The sequence below is a fragment of the Ooceraea biroi genome, chromosome 6 (genome assembly GCF_003672135.1).
Source record: "Ooceraea biroi isolate clonal line C1 chromosome 6, Obir_v5.4, whole genome shotgun sequence".
Taxonomy (NCBI): Eukaryota; Metazoa; Arthropoda; class Insecta; order Hymenoptera; family Formicidae; genus Ooceraea; species Ooceraea biroi.
The window spans coordinates 1,966,047-1,979,692 of record NC_039511.1 but is presented as its reverse complement, the minus strand read 5'-3'; the positions used below and the strand labels follow the sequence as shown (position 1 = coordinate 1,979,692).

General features: G+C 48.4%; 1 protein-coding gene across 1 annotated transcript in view; it reads right to left on the bottom strand.

The window, feature by feature from the left end:
* The window catches only part of LOC105276411 (putative uncharacterized protein DDB_G0291608), a 34,416-nt gene extending 21,533 nt beyond the window's left edge, over positions 1–12,883 (bottom strand). Inside the window, exons 1-2 of the mRNA XM_026970506.1 lie at positions 11,394–12,883; positions 2,850–2,960 (exon numbers count right to left, since the gene is read on the bottom strand). Of these exons, the coding sequence (XP_026826307.1) occupies positions 2,850–2,960; positions 11,394–12,195 (913 nt within the window). The 5' untranslated portion in view covers positions 12,196–12,883. The remainder of the gene's footprint in view (positions 1–2,849; positions 2,961–11,393) is intronic.
* Positions 12,884–13,646: the final 763 nt, after the last annotated feature.

Genomic DNA, 13,646 nt, shown 5'->3' with positions numbered 1-13,646 from the left:
TGCTAGAGACGAAAGGAGGAGCGAGGAAAGGGCAATGATGGCCTGGGAAAAAAGCGAAGGAACAGAAAGAAAAATACAGGGAGAAATAGCAGGAATAGCACTATTGGATATCTAAACAGGAACAAGGTGCACGGTATCCGACATTCTCGTTATGGGGATGGGAACGAGGGACGAAGGGCATGCGGATGGATAGATGCTCATCATTTTCGGGATAAGTTCGTGTTTTATGCATAAGATACCGCGCGGCAGCAAAGCCGGCTTGTTACGAGAGGATTTCATGGGAGGAATCTTGGGTAGGCTGCAGATTGATATTAACGGAACTTATTAGAGGAATTCTAACGACTTCCGCTTATTAATTAATATCGACAGGGGGCTATTAAACTAGAATTTTATGTAGTTCATTATGGACTTTATGCAGCGCGCCGTAATATTAGAAATACAAGATTCTGTACTAACATTTTACGAGAAAAGCCTTTTACATGAGGAAAAGGCTCAACGTGCGCCGAGATTACGGCAAGCTCCTTCTCTTCTCTCCCGGATTTGCAATTTCCATTTCAATCGGAATTTCTCCTCTGATCATCCTGAAAAAATATTCAAGCGGAGGCTGCAAAGACCATTTATCAATGTTTCCAATTATCGACGCGAGTCTCAAGCTTCAAGCGAGCATCCAGACGACTCTGTCCGATAGTTGTGGGAAATAAGGGCGAGGGGGGGGGGGGAAGGGGTTGGCGGCCGGTCGAGCTAGCTTATCTCGGGTGTAGTTGTACCTCGATATATACGGTGCGGAGGCATAAATAGACGACGGTTCCCGCGGCGGTCGTTCGGTGGTGCCTCGCGAGGGCTATGAGCCCGATCAACGTTTCGTCCTGGAATATAAAACATATACCGGGCGGCCATCGATGTAACTCTTACGTATCGCGCGCGGGCGGAGGGGTTTGCGCGCTGGCCCCTGTCCCTATCCCGCCACCCCACGGGAGGAGGATTCACCGGGGGGTGGAATCGGCCGCCGCGTGTACCGGGCGGATGGTAGGAAAGGCAGGGCACGGATGCCTCTCGGTGCCGCAGTTAAAATATTGCCGGAGTTATTCGCGCGAGTGCGGAAAACGTAGCGGCGAAGGGGGTGCGCGGGGGTCGGCAAAGAGGGAGAGACCTCTCGACGGCCGGTGGCGGTTCCCCGAGGTGGGGGAGCGGAGAACAGAAGGGAAGCGGTGAAGGCAGGGTTGATATTGAATATGATGATATCCCGGACCCCGACGCCGCAGCGGACTACCGCTACCACCCTCTTATTCGCCCCCCAACGATACGTACGACACGTTCTCTCTCTCCCTTTCTCTATTTTTTTCTTCTTTCTCTCTCATCGCCGTGCGGCGACGAGCACTCGAGACACACACGCGCCCACACGTGTGCCCACACGATGTCCACGCCCGCGTGGCTCTCTGCACGCCGGCGTTTTGCCACCCTCCTTACGTCGCGACGCGTCTCGGCACATGTGCCACCCCCCATTGTGCGCGAGGGTTGATGTATGTGTCGGCCGTCTCTGTCTCTCGTGCCTTCTACCGTCGTTCTTCGTCCGTCTCTCCGCCGAAAGGGGAGGACAGGAGGACGAGACGTCACGTGTTCCTTCACTTTGTCTGTGATTTTTTTCCTCTCTGCGGTGTCCTTAATCGTCTTCTCGTAAGGGCGGGGGTGTATACACGGCGAGCTCTCGAGCGATCGGTTGTACGCTACCGGGGGATGTCCCGGTATGTATGTCGAGGGGGATCTTGCCGACTAATTGAGCGTGAACCGTCCAAGTGCCCGAGGGAACGCGAAGGGAGTGTGTCGGCACTTGATAACGATCAGGATCGACCTGCTACGATCGACGTAAACAGTAGCGATACAGAGCCGACGATGTTGCAATCTTGATACAAACGGTCAAGCATCGCATAAATATTTGTGTGGTATTTTACATATATATCGTATAACACTAATGCATAATGTAATATAAATAATAAAACGGACATTACGCGTTTTAGATTGTGTAACATTTTTGTAACATCAGTAACATTTTGTAAATTTTTCTTCTTTCTACGATTTTTTATTTATTAAAATAAATTTATTTTAGCTTTCCAAACGGTCAAGTGATCACTTGAATTCTGGACAATTTTCAAGCGAATTAACACAACTGATGACTGCGTCGTGAAGCGATTGAGGAAACGATCATTCGCGTGTGGACCACGTTTATCCCGTTTAGATCCCCATTCTCACGTGTGACCGCGGGCCCCCTTGCTCCATGACTTCCTTTCCCGTGCTCTCCCTGCGCTACGGTTTCCACGCATTTTTTAAATTCCTCCCCTTTAGGCGACCCACGCCGGGGGAATCGCTTCAAACGACTTTCCGGGCACGCCGTTCAAACGGAGACACGTTCGGCAGCACGTGTTTCTTCACTTCGGCCCTGTGATTTTCCTGCCGCGAAAGCAAACACGCGCAGCTGTCAAACCCACAGCGATACCCGGGGAAAGGTAACGTAACATCCGCAGGCAGACTTGCGACGACAAAATGCGTTTAGAACGTATTTAGAAGTAATAACAGCACTTGCCTCTCTTGTCGAGAGAAAAATGTGCAGAGAATGCACGTTAGAAAGTAAACTAGCAGGAAGTGGACCACCGATATAGCTAAAGGCTTCATTTTAAAAACATGAAGCGTCTGTAAGAAATTAGCAGTAACTCCTCACGTTGCGTTTCATGGGAATTGCATGTACAGTTTATGATATCTCATAATAAGTATATAAATGTTGAATTGACAGATACGGAAATACCTGACGCGGCATTCTACATCATACGATTCGTAAATAGCGAAATCGAACTCACGTGTGTGTAATCTTGCTCGCCATGCGAGAGGATCGCTGACTAGTCCCTGAAGACCCGGCCAATAGACAGCGGGGTGTCGTGGTTCCGTTCTTTGTTGAAATTGCCCGATACCTGGAGAACATACATATAATACAAATGAATTTGTTTTAGATAATATTTATGAGTAACGAGCTGCGTCTCTCAATCGCACCGCGTTAAGGGGGGAGCCTGCTTTAGAACGCTGAAAATAAGGTATATTTTACGAATTGTTTTTGGAGAAACTATACAGCGGATCATTATAAAACTTTGATGCATTTATTAGTACATGTTTAAAGATAAAAAAATTAATTTTTATTTGAATATATCGCTTGTAGAGTTCGTTCTGGAGAAATCTTAGTGCAGCCGCGTCGCCGGCATTGCAAATTGGTGAGCATTCTCCTGCCTCCAAATTTCGTCTAAACTGAAAAATTGAAATATGTTCTCGTTATTTATGAATTCCCATCGTCGATGAACCAAAGAGAGAAGAAAAAAGTTGAAAAGTGTCAAAATGGTGGAGCTTAGAACACAAAAGTACGATTTTTAGGCAAAGTTTTTGAACTTTTTCATGCAAAAATAATTGTTTAACTTAATGTTTTTATGAATATTAAAGGTTCATCGACGATGGGAATTCATAAATAACAAGAAAATATTTCAATTTTTCAGTTTGGATGAAATTTGGAGGCAGGAGAATGCTCACGAATTTACAATGCCGGCTGCACTAAGATGCCTCCAGGACGACCTCTACAGGCGATATATTCAAATAAAAAAATAATTTTTTTATCTTTAAACATGTACTAATAAATGCATCAAAGTTTTATAATGATCCGCTGTATAGTTTCTCCAAAAAAATTCGTAAAATTATACCTTATTTTCAACGTTCTAAAGCAGGCTCCCCCCTTAAAAGCGAAGTGCAATAAAATTCTAATCTCTTAAGAGATTTTGATGACGTGCGGAAAACGTGTTCAAGAAACGTATTGTTTATAACTTTTCGATAAGGAAGAAATGTCGCGCGTGATAGGAGTTCATTGCGATATTAATAATCGGGATGATGTACATTTAACTGATATCGGACATAACATATGCTTCAATTTGACGGTCAGTGCAGAGATAACGATATTGGATTTACGATAATTCAGATAGCAGCGCATATTGAAGTAATAATCGAAGGAAACCGTAAAATGCAACGGCGAGAGAAATGTAGAATGAGCGCGCCGTTTACTGACCGAGCAAAACAGCTTTCTCGGATCGATGTCGGCCAAGCCGTCCCATTTTTCCACGTAAAGCGCTTTATTAAGCTTCAGCTTTTTTCCCGCTCGTTTCCACATCTACGCGCGATTCATTTCATATTTTTATCACTCGCAATTTTCATACAACTCGCATCCCGCCCAGAATATGCAAGCGGAATTTAAATGCCGCGATTTTATAAGCCGCGACCTCGCAACAGATTTCAATCTGCCGCTCCTTTTTTTCGAAATAATTAAACGCCAAATTGAGAAAACTCCAAACATCCGTTATTGTATTACAAATAGTTAAAATTCTACGTTCCGTGCTGTCTTCTGTAAATCATAAAGGGTGGAAATTTTTCCTTGAAAATGACATAATCACGTATATTTGCATCTTATATATACTCTGGAAAATATTTTTAAATTATATAATTTTTTACAGAAGTATTGCCCTTTTCTCTTTATCTCTCAGATAAGCATATTTTAAACATTTTTAGCTTTCTTGCTCAAGACTCGCTATTTGTGACCCAATAGAACACCGTATCCAATCTGATGCTTTAGTCTAGATTGTCGACCACACATACACACACTCACTAGCACATACGACTACGTGGAGACCTTAATGATCCGGCCTCTCGAACGCGAGAAATTAGTCGACTTAAGCCGGAGCTCTATGCGAGAGGACGGCAGCTGGGAAATCGAATCGGTAAATATCGGTCGTTGGGATTCGACGGACTTTTTGCGCGGATTAAGGGAGATTAGGTTGATCGGCGGCAAGTTTCTCTCTCTCTCTCTCTCTTTCTCTTGATCGATCGATCGAAACGCGCGAATCGAATAAGAGACATGGCGCAATTATTACCGTCTGCGTTCTTAAGATTTATTTATTATTTACTCATTCTTTTTTCCTATAAAGAAGATATTCATCGTATAATGCATTACGCATTTCTCAACTCTCGTATCGCTTGCGTCTTCACACGGCGATTACTTCTCTCGACGGTTCAGGATAATTATTGCCCGCACCCACGTTTAATTGCTCGTCACGAAATAATAGTCCCGCGTATTTCTCCGCCTACCTCGCAATATTTCATCCGAGACGTAGGTAAGTATTATAGAAAACGCGGATCGTTAGCGTACGACACTCTCGTGTCGGCATGAAGGAGTTAGCCGTAATCGCGATGGAGAACGGTGGCTCCCGGTTGCGAGGGCGTTTAATTCGTTTCGGATGCGTGTTTCTCTCGCCTATCTGCGCTTGCCCGGTCGGACAATAAAGCGTCATTTCCATTTTACCGTCGGCATCGTGGACGGCGAGGACGCGATACGACCGTCCGATCGCCGCTCCTTTTGTCCGTTACGCCGAAATCAGGCGGAATTTATGGGATCATAAACGGTTGAATCCGCGGCGCGGCGCTCATCAACAAGAATACCCGCGATCATGCTCTTTCTTTCCATTGTCCACGGGCCCACGTGGCGGGGCCCGAGGGGGAGGCCCGATTCTTTAAACGGACCCCCGGCACGCGCTTTTACGACGCGTCGTGCTCGAGAAGACGGAGGCGCCGTAAATCGAGCAATTAAAAGCGTTTAAAAATGCGTATACATGGTGTCCGAAAAGTCACGATCCTAATTACGCTGCGACGAGCAGTCGTGCCTCTTGGATAGAGAAAACTTTTGTAAAGCGAGCAGATACTTTGCGAAAATACACGGAATAGTAACAATATCCCGCTAATGTAAATCTCTGATGCACTATCGTGGCGAGGAAGACACAGACGTGACGTCTATAGCCGAGCAAAGGATCGCGAAATATTTATCATCTAATACCGCACATTTTGATGGGCTTTTTGTCACTTATACAGCGACGATCGCCGGTCCGCGCGCATGTCCGGCGCTGAATTTAATTAATGCCCAGCGGTGTAAAGTCTGCGCGGGATGCATGGGGAATCGATCGGTATCAGATGTCAATTAGCGGCGCGCATCGTAGCGTTATCGCATAATTCCGTTGCGATGACGATAGTGCGCGTCGGTGTGTAAAAGAACAGCGAGCATTTACCTCGTTGCGCGCAGATAATGCATGTCTAACGCAGCAATAACTTGTCGGTTATTTTATATTTTACAATACGCGCGCGAGTCGCATAATCATGCTGAGATCGTATGAGAATACGAAAATGTAAAGTTCGTGTTTTAAATTAATTTTGTAATACGAGAAAGAAAAGGAGAAAGAATAGGACATATCTCATGTTCCATCCAACGATTTATAGTGATTCTTCCAAATTAATAGTGCTCAGTCAGACCTCATAGTGTTACTCATTAAACGCCCTCATCTGAATTAATCGGACGAGAAGCGCGGGGGCGAAGAAACCAAAAAAAAAAGCGTCGGTACGTTGAAATCGACGGCGCGTTATTGATATGAATAAAGCGCGACGATGTGTGTTTTAGCGAGGGAAATTTACACGGCGATATATGCACTGTACGCACAACCGGGGATACGCGCGCGTGTATGTGTATCCCTGTGGCCATTTATAATTCTAACAGAGGGATAGAGAGAAAGATAAATAGATAGATAGATAGAGAGACAGACAGAGAGAAAGAGACGCAGAGAGCGAGCGGAATCCGCGTGCGCGCCACCGCCCGATCGTAAATACGAGCCGCGCCGCTGTCGTATTTGTAATCGACGTAATCTGTCTAATACGACAATGAAGTCGGTTACCCATTAAACCGTTATTGAAATCGTATACGATTACGCGAATTATACGCCGACAATTTCGTGCGCGCGCGCGCGTGAACGCCCAGGTGCATGCCGCGTCAACTGCGAGCACAGGCAAATATCGCGAATGCATTTGACACGATTATATAATAACGACGCATGACCGTTTTATTCCGCCGCGCTGACACATCCAGATATATATCATCGTTACCAAATAGCGAGCGACATCCAGAAGGGACACCAGCGTCCGCAAGTGGACGCGTGCCGGAAGCACGCTTTGGAGGACCGCACCCGGAGAAACCGCATCATGCGGATTTATTTCCGAGTCATTGAGCGTGCCGCTAATTTTTTAGCGTAATCCTCCGAGTTTTCCGTATTTAATCGGTTCAATTGGAGTCGTCTGATCCGCGGTAACAAGGAACGTTCCGCTCCCTCATTGATCCTCCCCCGTGTTTCTGAATTTATTCGCCGAGTAACTACCTTTATTGCGAGCGCCGGAGCATTAGGGGTGCCTCTTAACGCAGTTACCGGCGACGATCCGATCCGATGCTTCATGAATCTTCAGGATCCTCGTCGTGCGAGGAAAAAATATGTCGTGAGAGAAACGCGTGGGTCGCGGAAAAGCGTCTCTCGGAAATTCCGCGAGACGTTTCCTCAAAGGGGCGACGAAGGCACCATAATTCAGGGCACACAAGCCAAGGCAGATGTTACGCGATACTTTTGAGGTTTCTATTACATGCGATAAAAAATATGGAAGACACGCACATCCATGAGGAGACACATGGCGTTAGGTGGTGATTTTTCCAGGGTGATGTGAATATCTGCTTTCAGGATAAACACAGCGTCTCGGGATATCCGACGCAACAACGCACGTCGCTGCATTCTGTGCTGCACACGTTCGCAGAACGATCTCCGAATTTTGTCGTAAACGTTTGCTCTCGCAGCGCAGAATCTACGATTTGCAATACGAAACGTACGTATCGGCCCCTTCCCCAAAAATCGATCGGATTGGTTTTGCATTATACAGCTCGCCGAGTAACGATTTTTAAAAGGGCATCACGCGGCGCCGACGGTAATAATTCCGAGTGGTTTCATCAGCGGCGTAAAAAAAATCCGCGGGGATGTAATTCGTCATGAAGAACGACGCAAGAACGTAACCGCGATATTTTTGCGGCGACGTTTTCAAAATTGCATTGCTATAGCAGGTGTCGCGCGTCGCGCTGCATCCCGATATTCGATTTGTTCCTTTTTTTTCTTCCTCTTTTTTTGGGTGTAGGAATAAACAATATATTTTACCGGACGAGCGGCGGAATGACAAGCCTTAGCATGCGGTTTGCTGTTATTCTTCTTTTGTAGCGAGGATCTATCTTTCTCTCGCGACGCGGAAATTTTATACTGAATTTCTACACCGAATTTTTTTTTATCATTCCCATGTCGCACCGTGCGCCGTTCACCGCGCGGTTCATCCTAATGCAATCTTTTTGCGCGTTCGACCGCAAGTGGACCACGTTTACGCGTCCTCTCGCGCGAATCCGAATCCGCCACCAAGCCGCGTACAGGCATGGTCGTCAGTTGGTTAACCCGCAATATCCTAACTTCCGCTCGTACATGGTCGCCCTATTTGGCTGTCGAATAATCCGCGTTCTATCGTAAATACAACTGTTCGCGGCGTGGCAACATCGTTTCCTCGCCGCCCTTTCCAATGTTTCTTTGCGAAATTAACTGAAATGAAATTCACGTATGCGAGAGTGGTGATTCTCAGTATAAAATTGTTAAAATTTCAAGAGTTACCGCACGTTGTATTTTTCACTGTGTGATCATCTTGTCGCACGATGACATTATTGGCCTTTCGATTAACGCATTTCGACGTGCGTTAATCGCGAAACGTACAAATCGCGGATGTATCAGCGCTGCTTAGCGATTCGTTATTGCGAGGCGCAGCCGCGCTCTGTCGGGAGCGAATCATTTAGAAGTTTAACGTCATGAATGTTAAGTAACGTCCCTCGTTCGCGTCGCTCGTTAATGTACCGGGGGAGCAGGTAATTCGGTAAGCATAAATTTTAGAGCCACCGTACCGCGCGCCGCGCTTCCGGTCAATATTTCAATCAAGTTTACGCCGTGTTACCGGCCGCGTTTCTTGCTTTAGCTTATTACCGTTTTCTTTGGACTGGTTTTAATTATTTTACGAGCAGCTGGAGAAATTAAAGAATTACAAGCCATTGATTCGTTTGATTGATTACCAGCGATTATTTTTCAAAACGAGGCTCGCTGTTGTAATTATTCGTTTCTCGTTCGGTCACATCGAATATTACAATATCGTACGTGTGTGCTTTGATTGATAATATTTAGGTAGTGCCCCGTTTAAGATACGAAGAGCGATAAAGCTATTTTGACGGATTATAGATTGTAGGCCGTGATATATGTGCCGGAGTTTATGAATTAAACCCATGTCTCCGATATTACCGCGATATTGTACGACACGTTATTTGCGAGCAACTTCATAATGCCACCCTATCTTCCCTCCGTTGTAGCTAGGCATCGACCCCCTTCCCTCCCCCCGATAACTGTAAAATTGATGTCTGAATTCCTGATAGCTAAAGAATACAAAGCGATGCATGAAGAAACGCGCGGCGGGGAGTTCTTGAAATATATTCACTTTGAATAATTCTGATCTTTATCAAAGAGAAATATCTTCCAAAGCGGTCAAATATTTATAATAAGACAGGATAATTACGTTCAACTGATTTCGGATATCGCCGAGAATAGTCCTCGAGTATTACGCAAGTAATGCATTTTCGTCGAATGTCGTTGTGAATAACCAAGCGATTCAGTGCCGAGGATCAGCACTGCACACTCTGCATCATATTTCTGCATTTAGCTTGACGTATTACGTGGAATGTAAACGCTGCGCGAAAGCGCTCTTGAACGTGACGTCTCTTCACAAGCTTTCAAGACGATGACAAAACGCCTTCTGCCTTGTGGCGCGCCACCCGGTGGAAAAGTTGTAGGTTTGCAGCATCACAAACGAGGTCTTGATGACGCGGACGGGCCGGCAACAAAATGCGTGGGAGTGACACTGTAAAAGTGAATCGAAAGCTCGTGCATCCACCGCGAGGAACGTATTTCAAAGCCTCTCCATTATGATCGCTCTTAACCGCTTGATATATTTGATTCTTCTATGATGCGGATTTCAAGAAACCGAGCCTTTAGGATGATTACGTAACACTCGGATCTCTCATTCAGCGACAGTAACAGCAACGGCAGATCTTGATTTCTTATTATTTATAGAGTTTTCTATCTATTCCCATAATTTTTCTATTTATTCTATTTATTCCCATAATTTTCTATGTATTTACATGAAGAATCAATCCTGCTAATAACTCACAAGCAACATGCGGCTGGAATATATCTCCTCGTTGAGCCACAATGCAGAACGCGTTAAAATGGGCGATAGTGATTCGCGCGAATCAAAGCGGACAATCGGAGTCGGACTATGTAAATCCGTGAATTATACGCCGGCCGATCGTATCGAACGTACAGATAGTTTCGTAATAGATTCGTAACTCCTAGTCGCGCTTTCGTCTCGCTCGCGGTTGTCCGATCAACCACCCTTGGTAATTCTACGATTAATGTGTTCAATCCGTTCCGCATTATATGTGCGCGCGCGCGCGCTATCATGCCGCGTGACGATTGCGTGGAGAACGGCGGTTTCACCCCCCGATTTTCCGTTGCATAAACGCGCGAATGGCGAATTGTTACCGTTACAGATGCTGCCGTAATATCTGCGGGCATCAATAACTCTTGACGTTAATCTTCCGATGCCACACATTTGCAAAGTATCTTCGAGCGATATTTCCGCTAAGAGATATTGCGCTACCACCGGCTATTCCATGCTACTCTATTTTATGAAATCAGACTGCGAAAACTCAGCGATGGTGCTTTGTATTTCAGAGACGCGTAATATAGCACCATTCGTCGCGCGAGAATGCGATGGCTCACGATCTGTGTTTGCCAGCAGAGCTATTCGCTCATGATTTCTCATATATCCTCGGCCTCTGGTGGATGCCTCGACTTCACTAAACGCTAGTATAATTAGAATTATACCACAGGTGCTATAATTTTTATGAGGCCCCCCCCTCGCGCGCGTAAGAGCGCGTTGAACGTTATGGCGATGGTCCCATGAAATAGTCACAATATAAAACCGGCCACATTCCAGTCTTCTCGACATTTAATCAGTTCCGAGAACCTACAGGCAGTAGGCAACCTCAGACGCCAACAAAAGTCCGATGAATGTCTGTCAGTCCTATTGGTCGTAAGAGAGACGGAGCACAAGTGGCGTGTTAGGACGATGTTAAACATTGTGGACATCTTAACAGCACGTCGAATATCTCATGGTATTTAGTCAGGAGAGCGCGGAGAGATTGCTAAGAACTCTTTTACAATATTAGATATTTGAATTACTCATCTACGATCCAACATTCAAGCAAACTTCCCATAACGCATCCAGTACTTATCTAATAAGTTCCGACCGCCTAGGCGCGGGTAACCGCATTACCCCTATCCAAACTTACGGATTACCAAGTCTATGGGAATAGTGGTACGCACCCGAGGACGCCGTGAAGCCGGCGTGCATAGCATACCGCGGCGCAGCCATGTGCTGGGGATGCGGTGCCGGTGGTAGACCCGCGTGCGACGGCGCCTGGGGATGGACCGTTGCCGTCGGTCTCGAGAGTATCGTATCGATGCCGTGGGGGTTGCTGCCGACGGACGTGATGGAGGCCGGGCTGTGTTTGCCGCTGCCGGTGGGCGACGATTGGCCTTGCGTGATGGTGGAGAGCGGCACGGTGATGCGTGATAGCTGGATGCCACCCTGTTGTTGCTGATGCGACGGATGGTGCTGTTGCTGATGCGACTGCTGCTGCTGCTGCTGCTGTTGTTGCTGCTGCTGCTGCTGATGTTGTTGCTGCTGCTGTTGCTGCTGCTGCTGCTGCTGCTGCTGCTGTTGTTGCTGATGATGATGACTCCTTTCGGCCATAGAGTGAAGTGCCGCCAACGGTTGGCTGCCGAGCATGCCGCCGCCGGCAGCACTCAGATTGAGGAACTGTAGAACGTGGGGCGCGGCCGCTGCGTGGAAGTCGTGCAGCCAAGGTGGCCGCGGGGGTGGCGGCGAGTGGCTCGAGGCGGGCGGCGGCGAGCAGGAGCCCAGCGAGGAACCCGCGGACGAACTACGGTCACCCTGGTCCAGGTGGTGGTTATTGTTGCGTCGGTGCGCGTCGCTGAGCGACGACGACATGTTCTCGGCGATCTCGAGTCCACCGCCCTCCGGCGTGGTACGCGATGGCGGGTCCGGGCACGGGTCTCCGCTGTCGCTGGCGCAGGCCTTGCCGCTGGTCAGAGAACACACCATCTCGCACCACGCATAGTTCGGTAGTGAGCGAAAAATCTTAACCGGTTGCTCGAGCAGTAGGCGAGGAAGGCGCACGCGGGCCGCCTTGACGCTGCGGTCTCCTCGCGCGCACTGGAATTCCCGAAGACCCCTCCGGACCGGAGGGGGCGCGGGGAGAAAAGTCCCAACGGTGGTGTCGGCCGGCCGGAAGTGTACACGCGGCAACTGTCACTACGCCTGAACGACACGGGCGACGAACCACGTCCAGCACTTACCACGATCGCGAGCGCGACTGTCACTGTTCTCGAGAGTGAGTACTTGTCGATTGCCTTCTTTCTCCCTTATCTCGCGCGGTCTCTTACGTTTATCCGGTAATCTAAATCAATCACTGATTCCCATGATATTAGCCCTCGCGTCGTCTGCGCGCGACAGCCTGCACGTTTCGCAAAGTGCCGCCGATCGATCAGCGCTCAAAGGGTGGTCACCGTACACCGCAAGCAGCCACTGATTCGCCGGGTCCGCCCGATGACATCGGAGAACGGGCGATCGGCCGATCCAGGTTGTGGTCCAACAACTGAACTGTTCCCGCCGAACTAACTGTCCACTCGGACGATCGAGACACACGCGACCAAGAAAATCGTCGTCCGTACGCCGCGATGGTACGGGGGTTCGCCGAGTGACTCGCCGAGTGTCGCGCCAAATGGTGTGCGACTAGGGTGCATTCGGGCGCGCGCGCGCGCTCTCTCTCCGATCGCGGAGATCGAGTCTCTCTCCCGCGCCTTCGTCCTTGCCCTCGTCCTCGCGCGCGCGTTTTCCGGAAACCCCTCGCTCTACAGGGTAGAGGGAGAGATGGCTCGGCCCCTAACGCGAATGGATTGGTGTGTTGCCTCTGGACCGGTTAAACGCCCGGGGGCGGTACCGACACCGGATTGGTCGCCTCCGTGGTGTTCCACCGGAAGGAGAGGTGTTCCGGGCGGGGCCTCTCAATCTCGCGTTAGCTTCTTGTTAAGCGTCTTTCATTGTGTGTTTAAATTCGTAATTTATGATCCCGACTGAATAAAACAAGAACTTGCTGGTTCGCTCGCTCGCTCGCTTGCACGTACGTACGCTCGCTGGTTGCCTGGCTGGCTGGCTGGTTGGCTGACTGGCTGGCTGACTTGAGCCTCTTGGCTCCGAGAGAGACTGGCTCTCCAGCTTGCCCGTCGACTGGGCACCTCTGCACGACCACGGTGACACTACCGTCTCGATAACTCGCTTCCTTCCTTCCGTCGTTCCTTCCTCGCTAAGCTAACCATCTCCACCGTCTCCGTTTCACTCTCTCACCCTATCTCGCTCCTATCTACCCGATGGCTCGCTCTCAACTCCCCTGCCCGCCTCCCGTGCCAACCAACCCGCCCGGGCCTTTCAGCCAGTCAAGTGCGCGTAGACAGGGCAAATCGAGTTATTTGCTGCCGATGGTCCATCCGGTCTGC